General features: G+C 36.3%; 3 protein-coding genes across 3 annotated transcripts in view; all 3 read left to right on the top strand.

Annotated features, from left to right (window-relative positions):
- LOC132729730 (uncharacterized) overlaps positions 1-10,774 on the top strand; it is a 40,056-nt gene extending 29,282 nt beyond the window's left edge. Inside the window, exon 3 of the mRNA XM_060715555.1 lies at positions 10,441-10,774. The gene's annotated coding sequence lies outside the window, so the exon portion shown is untranslated. The remainder of the gene's footprint in view (positions 1-10,440) is intronic.
- On the top strand, positions 414-10,568 carry LOC132729729 (uncharacterized). The gene is made up of 2 exons (XM_060715554.1): positions 414-949; positions 8,887-10,568. The coding sequence occupies exons 1-2, from the start codon at positions 624-626 to the stop codon at positions 10,250-10,252; spliced, it is 1,692 nt and encodes a 563-aa protein (XP_060571537.1). The 5' UTR covers positions 414-623; the 3' UTR covers positions 10,253-10,568.
- On the top strand, positions 1,620-6,237 carry LOC132729732 (uncharacterized). Its single transcript, XM_060715556.1, has 2 exons — positions 1,620-3,186; positions 5,455-6,237. Exon 1 carries the CDS (start codon positions 1,725-1,727, stop codon positions 3,180-3,182), a length of 1,458 nt encoding a protein of 485 aa, XP_060571539.1. The 5' UTR covers positions 1,620-1,724; the 3' UTR covers positions 3,183-3,186; positions 5,455-6,237.
- Positions 10,775-16,116: the final 5,342 nt, after the last annotated feature.

Raw genomic sequence — 16,116 nt, 5'->3', positions numbered from 1 at the left:
GTCCTCCTGAGCAAACTAAGAACATTAGGTAATAAGTAACTAAATTCTATTTATAGAAAACATAATAAGGCTTTTAATATTCAACACCACAACAATGGTGCCAAGTGGGATAGAGGCCTGCTTCTATTTTTAGAAACCACTTATTAACAATATTTTTTCATCACCACAACAGTCTCATAACGATCGATGTGCCTCGGTGTATTCAATTTATGAAAATAGTTCTGTTCTGTTTTTGATTAAACTAATAATATAGTGTTTTTTTCTTTTTCTTTTTGTTGTATCTTTGGTTCTTTTATATGCATGTGATAAAAACTGTATGTAAAAATGCGTTTATGATTTTTTTCCATAAATAGTGTTTTGCGTAAAAGTAACGGTTTAAAGTAGAAATTCGCGTAGAGTATCCAATAGTGTGAATATGATGTGACATACATGTACATGTACATTATGAATTATGTACCCTTGTTTATATCGAGTATAGGGTCAAATGTTCATCGATAGTGTTTGTCTGTTTGATCATTAATATTGTTCGTGACTTCTGGATATAGTATATGTTATTTATCAATATATAATATTGAATTTTTCATAACAGTAGCAAGCGAAATTATATTTAACAAGACCTAGTAATGGCGAATGCTGATCGCGTTACAGGTGGAAAATCTAAACGTTCATCTGAATCAGAAAGCTGTTCCACATGTGCAAAAAGGAGTAGGACATGTTCTATGAAGTATTGTGTAGATTGTAGTGAACGTTTTTGTACAGTGTGTAACGAGACTGGGGACAAAATTACGGGGCATACTTTGCATAACGTCATTGAATGTCAAAATGACCCGGATACAGTGGGATGTGACGTGCGGTTTACGTGCGACGACCACCCTAACGCAGATATTATTACTTTCTGCAAGTTACACGATGTCTTATGTTGCAGTGAATGTGTGAAGGAACATCACGGGTTTGTATTTTGAAAATTCATTTGTTATCAATATCATTGATTGATACGCGTTCATAATTTCAATTCTACTGTAGTGAATACTGAAACACTGATATTAATATGACGAACGGTGTACACTTTTCTGCTGGCCTAATGCAACCTCGACCCAAACCTCCAGTAATTGCTTCTTTAAGGCAAATACCCTTCTTCCTGATAGTCAGATGGTGAATCTCAACTCGTTATGTTTTAAGGAATATAGATCTAGTTATACTCGTAGTACATGAAACGAGTTAGTTGCGAGGATATAATTATAACACTGGCTTGGGCGTATGTTGACCGGTTGCGGTCATTTCAAACCTGCGAGAAATTCCATAGTTTTATCATGAATTGTCATTCAAATAACAAAGCCCGAAAGAAATCGTACAAAATGTCGCGGGTCGATTTTGGAAACACCAACGGACATTATGACTCAAGTGGCCGGTAGCATCAATGGTTGACATAATATCCCTCGTTTGTCTATAAAAAGTTTAGTAACAGAAAGAGATCCGCGACATTATTTGCAGGTGTTGTAGAAATTCTACAAAATTTTCCTCAAAAACGAATTTATAAAATATTGCGGCGAGTAACAGCAATTTTCAGTCGCGACTTTTTGCACAGAGACAATTTCATTTCGTAAATAAACTTACCCGACAGTACCATATGGATTCCTTCCGTTAATTTCTCACAATTCGCTAAACTATTAACACCGGAAGTAAGCTCTTCAATTAACTCCCCTTACTTCCGCCACGTGTTAAAGATGTCAGTTTCCTTTTTTCGGCGACCAAATCGGTCGTGTTTTTTCACATTCTTCGCTTTAGTTATGGCTCAACTGTTTGTTGATACAAATAAATTACCAGAGGAAGGTGAAATTCCTCCTTCGGACTCGGAGTCGGGTACTAATACGCCGAAAACTCCACTTAAAAGACGTTCCAGATACGATGTTCTAGAAGAACAATGGAATCAAAAATTCTCAGCTCTGGAGTCGAGTATTTCGGGTAAATTGGATGGATTAGTTGCCAAAATCCAATCTGCTCAATCTCAGTGTAACTCTTCTTCGTCTAAATTTACGGAAAGACACGTGAAGAAAAAGAACAGTGTGCATCGTTCTAAGTTCGAGTCGGGCTCAGATTCTCTGTCGGACAGTGATTCAGATTCTAATCATCCTGGCTTGAACAGTGATATTTTGTCTATTCATGGAGATAATTTTTTGTCAGATGAAGACAATGTTTCTATTAAGGGGAAAGTCGATGAAAAAGAACTTTCTGATTCAACTAAGAAATGTCTTTTTGACATTTTTGGTGAAGATGCTACAGTGAAGAAGTCCACCAAGAAGGAAGGTATTTCTGTGGACAATTCTCAGAAAGACGTCTTGAATGACAGTCTACATTCAACTTCTCCTAATTTTCTCTCTGCGTTTAATGAAGAAAATTTTGATTTATTTCCGGTGGATGAAGAAACGGAAAAATTTTTGCAAGTTCCTACACTTGATCCTTTGATAGAAAGTTTACTTGTTAACAGACATGGCAGTAAAGCGGCTTTTAAGAACAGTCAGGTTAAATGCTTGTTTTCTCAACCACATAAAACTGTAGAAAAAGTTTCTTACCGTGGAGCCCAAGCAGCTCGTTTAGGTATTGTTATGCAACTTTATATGCAACAAGCTTTGGGAAATTTGGTTGAATTTGTTTCTTCTGATGACTTTTCAAAAGACAAAACAGTGAAATTTGTTAAAGACATTTTTGCTATGTCCACGAAGTGCCTTGATCAATTGGGTCGCTCCGCAGCTTTTCATCACATTGTACGTCGTACAGTAACTATGGCAGATACAGGCATGTATGATCTTTCCGATTACAAAGATTTTGCTACTTTACCTTTAACTGGTGATGGTGTTTTTGGTAATGGACTTGAACCTTTATTAAAGGCACGGAAGGACAAAAAGAAACAGTTAGATGATATGTTACCTGAGCTGAAAAAGAGAGACAGGAAAAGAAGGCTCTCACCTGTTCGTTCTTCAAATGACACTAAACGTTTACGTAGGGACATTCCAGCAACGCAAACAAGCAGTGGCTGGGACAATAATTTTCGTATCCCCAAGATTCCATCAGATAGTCATACCAAGGGGCAAAATTTCACTGGACAGTACAAGAAAAATTCCAAGCCCGATTTCTTTCCAAAACGTTCATATGGAAGGAAAATGGGAAGATCAACTCAACAATGACCATGTAAGTACTCTAGCACGTTTTCCTCAAATTCCGGTAGGTGGTCGAATTTCACTCTTTGTAGAAAATTGGAAGAAAATAACAACAGACAAATGGGTTCTAGATGTAGTTCAGAATGGCTACAAACTAGAATTTCTAAAAATTCCACATTTCTTGGGAATAAAACAGACGAAAGTACCTTCGATCAAGAAAATTTAATTCAAAAAGAAATAGAAGAACTTTTATTGAAAAACGCTATAGAAATAGTAGACAAATCTCAGATTCTTACAGGTTTTTACAGTACGTTGTTCCTAGTTCCAAAGAAAAATGGGGAAATGAGACCTGTAATAAATTTAAAGCCATTGAACCGGTATTTGAGGAAAACTCACTTCAAAATGGATACTATGCCAAAAGTTCTAAACCTAGTTCAAAAAGGAGATTATGCAATAAATCTGGACCTGAAAGACGGTTATTTTCATGTAAAAATGTTCAAGGGTCACAGAAAATATCTTCGTTTCTGTTTCAAAGGTCAGGTGTACCAATTTCGAGTGCTATGCTTCGGCCCAACATCAGCTCCAAGGGTGTTTTGCAAAATAATGTCCGTCATAGTAGCACATCTCAGACAACAAGGTCTTTTTCTAACATCTTATCTGGACGATTGGTTAGCTGCCAATCGGACATTTTCAAAGATGATGTCAGATCGAAAGATTATTCTAGATCTCCTTTTTCAACTAGGGTTAATAGTAAACAAGAAAAAATCCTCTTTAGTTCCTTCTCAGATTTTCACTTACATAGGCGGCCTATTCGATATGACAAAGGGGTTAGTTTATCCAACACAAGAGAGAATTACAACCTGAAACATGCAGTTCTAAAATTGTTACAAGGCTCGATTTCAGCAAAACAATATATGATTGTGTTGGGTATGATAGCCTCTTGTCTAGACTTAATTCCAAATGCAAAGTTGTTCATGAGACCCATACAGCTTCATTTGCTCAAGACTTGGAGTCCGGCAAGAATGCCTTTAAGTTTCAATATACCCTTAACTCCTATGCTACGATATCATCTCCATTGGTGGTTACAGGATCAGAACATTCTAAAGGGAAGATCTGTTCAACAGATTTCCTTTCCAGTATCTGTCACCACCGATGCGAGTGGGACTTGGGGCTGGGGCGGTCACATGAACAACTTTACAGTGCAAGGCCGTTGGTCAAAGATGGAAAAATTACTACACATAAACATTTTAGAAATGAAGGCGGTAATTCTGACAGTCCGCCACTTTCTGTCTGCTCTGAAAAACAAGAATGTATTGATACGGTCGGACAACACGTCAGTGTGTCAGTATATAAATCGCCAGGGGGGCACTCGTTGCCCTACACTTTGTCTGTTAACTTGGGAGTTATGGGAACTGGCATTGAATCACAATATTGTGTTGAAAGCAGTTCACATAATGGGGAAATTGAATTTTCTGGCAGATTTTCTGAGCAGACAGGAAGTGAGGGATACAGAATGGAGTCTGAACAAAACAGTGACGTCTCAAATTTTCAATATTTGGGGTCAACCTCTGATAGATCTCTTTGCAACTCAAGAGAACAAACAGACAACACTGTTTTGCTCATGGCTTCCACAACCCCAAGCGTTTGCATTGGATGCCCTGTCTATTGCATGGCAGAACATGTATGCATATGCGTTCCCGCCAATACAGCTAATTCCGAAAGTTTTGAACCATATGAAATTATTCAAGTGCAGACTGATTTTGATAGCCCCAAATTGGCCAAGACAGCACTGGTTTCCACAGCTGTTGAAATTGTTGATAGCAAAACCAATAAAACTCCCTGTGTCACAGAATCTATTGTCACAATACAAGGGGAGAATATTTCATCAAAATCCTCAGAGTCTAAAGTTGACTGCATGGCTTCTATCGACAAAGTCTTCAGATCAAAGGGATTTTCTGAAAGAACAAGAAATTTACTTGTCGCCTCATGGCGAAAAGGTACAAGAAGAGATTATAATTGCAAATTCAGAAAATTCAGTAATTGGTGTTGTAGACAACAGATTGATACGTTTTCAGCTTCTTTGAATGATTGTGCTGAATTTTTGACTTACCTTTATGACCAAGGGTTAAAATATAAGACTATTACAGGTTATCGGTCTATGCTATCATCAATTTTACCTCCTGTGGAAAAATTTCAGATTGGTCAACACCCCTTTATTATTCGCCTTCTTAGAGGCATTTTTAATGAACGTCCACCTATTAGAAAATTAGTTCCTGAATGGATTTACCTCTTGTTTTAGAATGCCTGAAGAAGCCACCATTTGAACCGATGAAGGACGCATCTTTGAAGTTTATTACATGGAAGGTGTGTTTTTTGATAGCTATTTCCTGTTTTCGTCGTTGTAGTGATCTTCAAGCCTTGTATTTGGGAGAAGGTAACATAAACATTCAGAAGAAAGGAATAACTTTTATACGTTCAGGTTTAGCAAAACAAGATAGACCAAGTCATCATTCAAGAAAGATTTTCATTCCATCTTTTTCGAGGGAAAAATTTTTAGACCCTAAGAGGGCTTTGACTTATTACTTGAAAAAGACTGAAAGTTTTAGAGTTAAAGACTCTAAAAATGAACTTAAACTTTTCTTAAGTGTTATTAAACCTCATCATCCAGTGACAAGTCAGACTATTTCTAAATGGTTAGTTAATATTATTAAGTATGCTTACAAAATGAGTAAGAAATCTACTGGAAAAATTAAAGGTCACCAGACTAGAAGTATTGGGCCTTCCTGGGCATTGTTCAAAGGTGCGTCGTTGGATCAGGTACTGGATGCGGCAGATTGGTCTTCAGAGACCACCTTCATTAAACATTATCTCAAAAACGTAGATACAAGTGTTTTGGATTTCAAGTAAATGTTGTTACAGAAGTTATTGTTTTTCACCAAGGTGGTGTGTACAAACTCTGTTTTTCCGGCGAATTGCGACTGGATGTTTTTGTAAATTTGAGTATTTACGGTTATTCTTGTACAGTTGGGATGAACTTATATATATTGTTGTGCAACTGTCAATAGTGGGTTAGCAGTTATACATGTTCAACTGGTATTGTTTTACTTAACATGGTGTGTGGAAATATTGGGAAACACTTTAGGTAAGTGTTTAATGTGTCTATTTTTCATTGATATTAAAACAAGTTTATGTTTTATTAATGAATGTAATAGATATTTTTGAAACTTAACTACCCACCTCCTTTCAGTACTGCTTTTTAATCTGGGTTAATCCATATGGTACTGTCGGGTAAGTTTATTTACGAAATGAAAATTGAAAATTTGTTTTCAAATTTAAGTTTTATGAGTAAATAATACTTACCCGACAGTACACTACCCACCCTAACCTACCCCTCTCTGTTAAAGTTTCAGGGCGATTTGGTCGCCTCATTTGAAACTGACATCTTTAACACGTGGCGGAAGTAAGGGGAGTTAATTGAAGAGCTTACTTCCGGTGTTAATAGTTTAGCGAATTGTGAGAAATTAACGGAAGGAATCCATATGGTACTGTCGGGTAAGTATTATTTACTCATAAAACTTAAATTTGAAAACAAATTTTCAATTTTCCCGGCACAAAAATTCGAAGCTTATTATGCTCAAACTCGAATTTTTACAGTGTATACATCAAAAGAAAATATCGCGGATTATAATGGCGCTAAGTAGCGTATGTTTGCTTGACATAGTATGCGTAGACAAAAAATGTCGCGGTTTCCTTAATTAAACTCGACGTTTTACGTGAGAAGTGTGACAGAAAAACTGCGTCATTTTATACAATGTCGACATAAAATGTCGAGGATTCAAAATTTGCCCGCGACATTTTATAAACTGGTAAAATTTCTCGCGGCTTTAAAACGGACACTACCGGCCACCATAGGGGCGACATCGAGGGATATTTCTGCTAACGACTTTTTTTTCAGAAACATCCCGAGATGTCGCCCAGCCAGTGTTATATAGAGGATATTTGTTTAGTTCAGTGTAAGATCGGAATATATTTCACCGAGTGAGCACCAAAAGGTATATTTCACGAGTATACAGTATATTTTGTGCAGTTGAGTAAAGAAAGTTACATTCAAACAAAGTGACTATGCTATAAATGTTTGAATGAGGAAAGGCGTGTTACAAAAGAAAAACAAGGCAGCATAAAATGTGACTAAATAGGAAAATAATTTAGCCCCACCCCCCTTCAAAGAAGTGGGGCTCGTATATTGCTTTGCATTTGTCTGTCGGTCGGTATATCAATGGTTTCCTACCAATAACTTAAGAACGCTTAGGCCTAGGAACTTCAAACTTGGTGTGGCAATTGTTCATGACAAGCAAATGGCCCATATTGATTTTTAGGTCAAGGGATCAAAGGTCAAGGCCAAATTGACGTTGAATAAAAAAGGTTTCCCATAAAAACTTGCAACCAATGGCTGTTGGCCCCCAAATTTGAGGTGCTTGGTCTTTTACCATAGAACCCCCATTTATTTTTAGATCAAAGTCAAAAGGGCAGGTCATATTTTACCTTGTAGGGAAACATTTTCCGACAGTAACTTTACAACCCTGGCCCCGACCCCCAAAAGGGATAGATGAATTTGGGCTTTGGCAGTAATACCCCATTGAAATTTTGGGGGAAAAGGTCAAAGATTAAGGTTCATTACATTTAAAGGGAAAAAAGGGTTTTTTATCAATAAATGATGACCCCCTGGGGGCCCTTAGTCTTAAAAACCCATGGTCAATTGTTTTGCATGTAAAGACCCCCTTCGATTTTTAGGTCGGGTCAAAGATCAAGGTCTTTTTGCCTTTTAGGGAAGGGGCGGTTTCCGTCAATAAAGTGACAACCCATGGGACATTGGCCCTCAACTGCCATAGGTGCATTTGGCCTTCGCCAGTAGATGACCCCTATTGATTTTTTGGGGTCAGAGGGTCAAAAGTTAGGGTCACATTGACTGTGTATGCAAAGAGTTTCCGTATCAACATTGACAATTGGCTTCAAATTTTCACAAATTCATTGCTTTTTGTCAGAAGAACCAAAATGGATTTTGGGTCAAGGTCAGAGGCCAAGATCACATTGCCTTATAGGTAAAAAAGATTCTGGCAAGATCTCTGCAACTCAAGGGCCCCTTTTACTTTCAAACTTCACAGTGGCATTGGGTCTTGGCCAGTAGATAACCACTATTGATTAAGGGTCAAAGGCTCAAAGAAATCATTAACTTTGTATATAAAACACATTGCCTTGGTTGATATTTTTTATTACACTAAAAGCTTTTGATTACACATTTCAAGGTCTCGTATAATATAACAAATTGGCTGTTACTAAGGAGGTCTCCATGCTTCATAAAATTTATGCATATATTATTTGGTAAGATTCGTGCAAACTTTGTCATAAAGTTTCTGCACACAACCTTTACGGTCACAATGACCTAGTGTTTAGTTATAACCAGCAGATAACCCCGATTGATTTTTTAGTCACTTAGTCAAAAGTCAGTCACAATAGCCTGGCCACATGACTAATTAGCTGTCGATAGGGGGTATACATGTTTTACAAACATATCATGCTTGAGACTTTGTCTGATCAAAGTGACATTTCTGTCTATCATTGAATAAAACCGTGATTCTAGGAATGTACGAGTTTTGATTCCCATTAATTTGCACTCATACTATAAGGTGCAATACCGTTGTCTGTATATTTTGAGACTATTAATCTTTTTCAGGTCATGTTCAACATTGACGCTTCCAGACGCTTACAAAGACTTAGCTGACACTGAAGCTGAGAAGAAAATGATGGAAAATTTAGCTTTGATTAAAGAAAACCTAATAGATACAATCAACCTTCACAAAGACGTAAAGAAAGTGTTACAGAATGATAAAGATAAGATTATGAATAGTTTACGGGAATTACGATCATCCATGGAAAAAATGCTTGAAGATTTGGAACGCTCAGCCATATCAAAATTATTGAAGGCATGTGAAAACATAGAATCAGAGTTCAGACAGAACGCAGAAGCAGCTGAAAAGCATTTGTCTGACATCTTGAAATATGAGAAAGAAATAAACCAGCAAATGCTTAATGACGCAAACAAATTCGTGCTCTTTAAAAGAGTAGATCATCAAAAAGAATTATCCAGAACCGCGAGCGAGAAATGCTTGAAACCACCTGTCAGAAGCATTCATTTCGAACCGAACCAAAAACTGAAGACACTTTTGCAAGAAGCTGAACAATTGGGAACATTCTCTTTCCTTTCAAACGAGAAGTCGGGTGATAAAAAACAACCTGACTCTCTAATGTGCTCAGGTCAAATATCGCAAGATGTCAAGACTGAAGAGGATGAAAACCTTAGTGTAATAAACAGAATATGTGTAACTCCGGACGGAAATGTTTGTCTTGTTGACTATGCAAATAAGAAATTGAAACTTCTTGAGAATCCATCATATAAGGTTATCGATTCTATGAACCTCGAGCGAGATGTACTAGAGATAGGTCTGTGTCCTGTTGACAATGGCGAGGTATTGATTTGTGTTGGTCAAGATATTATATTCGTTTCAGTCGTTGGTAAATTGAAGTGTGTAAGGTCATTGAATTTAACGCATGAATGTCTAAACGTAGGATACAGTGATCGAAAGATTTTTGTATCTGACGGTGCCGGCTGTATTCGATTGTACTCGATGTCGGGGACACCAATTAGTGAAATACATACAGACGTGTATGAGAATAGTTTGGTTTGCAGTGAAGACGGCAACTTTGTGTATTTAGGAGCCGAAGAAGAACTGGTTGCATATGATATGCATGGGGAAATTTATTGGAAGTACAGTTCTGAAGAGATAGGAATGTCCGGTATAAGGGATGTAAACATAGATGGCTTTGGAAATGTATTAGTATGCGGTGATAGCCAAGGGGAGGGTAATGACATTGTGGTTTTTGTTGATGCAGGTGGAAAAGTTATAAGAACATACGATGGAGGTTTCGAACATTATTATAAACCATCGTGCTTGTGCTTTGATAGGCAACATTTCAAAATTATCGTAGCAAATGGCTCTGGAGGAAACATCGTGATAAATGATATTGGATATAACCTTTAAAACTAAATTTGAAACCTCTTTGACCTAGTAATTACAGGTACTGATTTTGATTTATATTGTGCTGTGGCTGTCGTTTTCAAATAAGATAAGGAACATTTGGTGTTATTGGATGATAGTGCAGTCAAACTAAAGTACAGTAAGAGAAGCTATGAATATTACTGCCTATTTCATAAAAATATTTCAGAGAGGTGCACCAGAGATGTTATTTAAACATTGTCATGGGATCTTGATGGTGTAATGAAACTCCTAGCCAACATTAAAATAAATTGATTACTTCAATATTATATATTTTCCTGAATAAAACGCTAATGCAATGCTTTTGCCAATCATTTTTGTCCTATCAACATGCATTACAATGTAATTTTAATAATTAATTAAAATGTTTGGCAAAAGCGTTGCATAAGCGTAATACAATGAAATCTTGCCTTAGGAAATCCGTTTAAAAATATTTTATACTTTAGGAAGGATGAATGTTCTTCCCTGGTACACTGGATGCATTCCAGAAATAAAATTATAAGTGCATATTGGTTAATTATCATACAACAGTCGTCGTACTACAAGCAAGGCATTCCACTCACAGAAAATTACGTTAAGCTAAAATATAATTTGAAACGAATTATTTTCCGAGCAATTCCGAGCATTTTTTTTTTGTGAAAAGTAAAAATAAACGGAAGTATGATTAGAGCAGGAATTATTAGGAAACTCGGTGACACCGTTGTGACATCATTTGTACCATTTTTTATTTAAATAAAAACTTTGTTAAATAAACCACAAAAGCAAACAAACAAAAATAAAACCTTCAAAAAAAAACAACATAGTCTTAAGTAATAAAAAGAGGTAATAGGTAAATATCGTACTGACAAAAAAACTTTACAAGAGTATTAAAACAATATGACAGCTCGACAGCGGCATCTCCTACAGTAAAACGTATACAGCTTGGAGATAATAAAATTATAACATTACCATTACTGACAACAGCAAAGAACTATAAAAACTATTTTAAATCTTTGACACTAACATAGAGTCAAATTAATGCATGTGAGACGCAGCAGACATAACTTTATTCTTGCAAAATATAAAAAAAAAACTAATTAATTTCTAAATTTGTCTGTTGCAACCAACTCAAAACTAAACAAGAAATGTCGAATGACACATATGCCCCCTCCTAGCACTTGATTCATGTTATTGGAAATTTTGGTATTATAATAGAAACTAGCCAAAATGGGAATGTGGAAGTGTTCAGTTATGGAAAAATAAAAATAATGACCTATATAAGACCTGAAACTGAATGAAAGGTATCATGAGTATAATGAGCGGAAACCATTCAGACATTACTGCCCACGTGACCTTAACCTTTGACCTAGTGACACCAAATTTAAAGGGGTCATCTACTAGTTATGACCAATCAGTTTTTGAAATATGAAGACTTTGTGATGGTTTATATATTTATCAGCGGAAACCATGTGGTCTACCAACATATAACATCAATATGTGAAATATGGAGACTTAATTTGTGATAAATGGTCTTCAAGATAATGAGCGGAAACCATTCTGAAAGTTAAGGTCCATGTGATCATGACCTTTGAACTAATGACCCCAAATTCAGTAGTGGTCATCAATAACATATGACTAATCAATATGTGAAATATGAAGAACATGTGATATATAGTTTTCAAGATAATGAGCAGAAACCATTCCAACATTAAGGCCCCTGTGACCTTGACCTTTGAACTAGTGTCCTCAAAACTAATGGGGTCATCTACTACATATGACTTATCAATATGTGGAATATGAAGACTTTGTGATAAATGGTTTTCAAGATAATGGGCGGAAGCCATTCTGTTATTTAAAGTCCCTGTGACATTGACCTTTTGACCCTATAATCAATTGGAGTCATCTGCTAGTTCTGACATTGTAGTATATAGTTTTCAAGAAATTGAGCGGAAACCATCCCGACAGACAGACCGACCGACATTAGCAAACTAATATACTTTCTCTTTTTCGAAGGGGGGGGGGGGGCATAATTACATTTAAATAATTGTAACGGTGACGTTATGAGTCCAAGAAAGTGGAAGATTATGAGAAGACAAGTCCAGAACCAAATGTGCATGTACTCCATGAAGATCCACGAAAAGCTAGCTTCGCCACTTTAAACGAAATTGACATTATGCACACTCATGCGGGGGGTCTATGGGCCGCTATAGGCCCCCTTGTATGTCTAGGTGGAGCCCTGGTTTTGTCCCCGGAAGCTCCTTGATTTTTACCATTTAGAGCTGCTTAAATTAAGCATTTTTATGTCAATATGAGGTAAAAAAATAAGAAATTTAAATCAGTAGGAATGTTATTTTATCTTTAACAACTTTTTTATGCAATGCTATGACTTGTGTTAGTATATGCCATGATTTAGAAAACATCTTAAATATAATTACAAGATCGTATAACAATATTTCAATGCATTTTTAAACGTTATTTAAGGATATACATACTTTTTAAAATTAAAAATCAATCGTAAAACAAAGTACATGTACTTAAATGCAAATAACTAGCTCTAATCTAGTTTATCAATCACAAAAGGTTACAGTGGTTTAGTATATTTGACCATACGTGCTCGGAAATTCGTAAATGACTGAACAGAGTATCACTTGGCGTTAAGAAGTTGAATCTTCGATAGCGTCTAGTGACTGCTTCATGAAAACATCTCCTTAAGGAGGGACACCACTTTTATCACTCGCCATTTTGAAAATACCCTGATATTTTTGTTTTTTACGCAGATGATTATCACTAATAAAGGTTTGTCCAAAAGGGAAGCTGTATCTACAGAAACTTGATCCTTCAGTGTTAGGGCCATTAGATAAGAACACAAAGGGCTAATTTGTGATGATAAGATTTTCAACTTATAGGACATGTAAATACATAGTGATTTACTAGCTGATAAGCCCTTACTGAAATTCAAAAGGTATCTGGGATAAATGTGTAGGACTGATAATATTTACTGCGCTTTAGTTTTCTCGCCGTTTTTAGTATATTTGACTTAAATGTTACGCACGTGTGTAAGTGCGTTACGCTAGCTACGCCCCTGATTTACTTTATGTAAAAAAACTGGGTTGGCTTTTTTGTGATATTAGCTTTAATATTTCAAATACCGGTGTAACATTCAATTTTGACCCCGTTGAGAATTGACCACATGGGTCATTTTTCAATGTTGAGAACTGAACCTTGGTCATTTTTCAACGCTGAGAATTGACCCTGTCAACAATTGATCAGAAAGTCGTTAAAAATTATCAATCATTAAACTTTTATCAAATTAGGGTCATTTTTTATCTAAACGTCTATATGAAGTGAAGAAAGAAAATCTCTCAAATGCGTCATAAAAATGTTTTCACAAGGATAACATGGCCGAACCTGGGCCCGAGAGATCTACTTCGACAGATAATCTGTATGTTTGAGAGGGAACGAAGTTTATGATTTCCAACAGATGGGCCTATGTGGTTGAAGTCCGACATGCCCATCGCGACTTCCACTGATGAAGCGTCTTTTCATATAAGGTTTTTTGTTTCATAATAATGGTCATTTTACTAACTAATATATTTAACTGTTGAAAATCTATCTATAGCTAGCCATGGTTGTAAGAAATATTTTCTTAACATTGTGTTTAGAATGATTATGCTCTATATGGTGTCTTGGACTTAAAATAACGAATATTTTAAGTCCGAGATTTGGAATGTATAAATACAGTGATCTACTGTATACCCATACATACATGTGAACTTTCTCAGGTGCCAAGTAGGGAGATTTGACCCTAAAATTAAGTAGGTAGATTGAGTCTGTTGGGAGGGAGATTTGCGGAAACAGGACTTTTTGCGTACAGGAAGGTCTTAACACACAATAATTAAAAGCATTAACTACGAGTTCTTTAAAAACATTTTTTTTGCATGGTATTTAATTTACAACCCACTTTTTATCATTAAAACTTTCTTTATAAAACATACATGTTTTTTTCCCCACTGCACTTGTCATTTGATGTCTATGTTATTTACTCTACACACTTTCCACCATTAGAACTTTCTTTATATGACATACATGCTTTTGTCACAGCTTTTGTCATTTCTTTGTTGATGTCCATGTTGTAGCACTCTGAGTCACAATTTGAGCCGCGTCATGACAAAACCAACATAATGGGTTTGCGACCAGCATGAATCCAGACCAGCCTGCGCATCCGCACAGTCTGATCAGGATCCATGCTGTTCGCTTACAAACTCTATTACAAATAGAGAAACTAATAGCGAACAGCATGGATCCTGATCAGACTGCGCGGACGCGCAGGCTGGTCTGGATCCATGCTGGTCGCAAACGCATTATGTTGGTTTTGTCGTGACGCGGCTCATTTAATTTCATACACAACAGGGAGTTTAATGTTTTGTTGGAGTGATTGTCTCTGTCATCCGTTTGGATTTTTCTTACCATAGAGAAACACCTTTCAGGGTCACCATTGCTGTTGGGAAGTGAAAGGGCCCTCCAATGCAACAACTGGCAGATTCTTGAATCTTTTCTGTCCATCTAACAATGACATCCCCTCCATTTCTAGCCAGTAAGTATCAAGCCTTGTTTCGTCTGGACTGAAGTTAGGCAGCTCCTCATTTGGTGTAAGCTGATAGTCCAGGTATTCATCAAGGAGCTGATCTTCTTCATGGTTACACTGAAATCTCTTGGCAAGCCTCAACACTGAAAAAAGTAAAAATATATCAATACTAGTACAAACAAATTTATTAAGGTACAATAAGAATATGTTGTATCATGGTGCCTTTAGATTATAGCCATTTTGGTATATAAAACTCTGATTTCATTACTGATAATTAAATTATTACTGAAGTTAACACAATTTTTATGTATGCCAAAGCTACAAATGATTCAAAAATTAAAAAAGTCAAACTACCTGCTTCACCGGAAATATTCTGTCTTAAACAAGGATTGACAAATCCGAGATATTGCAGAGTGGTATCTTCTAAAGGGAATTTCTTTATCATTTTTTCTGTAACCTCTGTGTAGAAATCACGGACTGATCTGCAAACCATTTAAAATATTTTTTTTAATTATAAACAATCACAAGAAAATCTTGCCTTGCATTAAAAATCAGCATCAACATAAATTATTTTGATATACATTCAGATACTTTTTGTTTCATATTAACAAGCCAATGATCTTGATAGTTTGAATTCTTACATTCTTAAGATATTTAACGGAAGCATGTGTCTGGTTTCTTCTTTTTATTGCCTCTATTCTAACATTAAACTGTTTCTTAAAAATGTATATACATGTACATGTAGCATAAGATCAAATTTAAGATAAAATGTGTAATACCTGAAAAATTTGTTCAACACTACTGGACAAATGTCAGGGTTGTCATGTAAGTACGACCTGGTTCCCATACCAACAGTTAGGTCATTATCTTGGTGTTGATTGGATGGATTTCTGAAGTCTATCTCTGTAGACCGCCTCCGTGGTCGAGGGGTTTGAGTCGATGACTTCTAATCCAGTTATCTCTATGGCGTGGGTTCGATCCCCGGGAGATGCTTTGGTAGTTTAGCACGGAGGAAGGTAGTCTAGTACTGGTGTAACTCTCCAGGAACGATGGTTAGGAAACTACCCGCCCATATGACTGAAATACTGTTGGGAAAAGGCGTAAAATGAAACAAACAAACAAACTGTAATCTTAGAAGCAGTAATGACCTTTGTTAACACAAATTTGCCCATGAACTTGCGTAGAAGCCTCATCATCTCTACATGCAAGTATCCAATCTTAGACTCATTAGCCTGTTAAAGAAGATGAAAAAAAGTATAAGGACACAAATCAAAGGCATTAATAA

The sequence above is a fragment of the Ruditapes philippinarum genome, unplaced genomic scaffold (genome assembly GCF_026571515.1).
Source record: "Ruditapes philippinarum isolate M1 unplaced genomic scaffold, ASM2657151v2 ctg3808_1_1_1_1, whole genome shotgun sequence".
NCBI lineage: Eukaryota > Metazoa > Mollusca > Bivalvia > Venerida > Veneridae > Ruditapes > Ruditapes philippinarum.
This window is presented reverse-complemented; position numbering and strand designations above follow the sequence as displayed.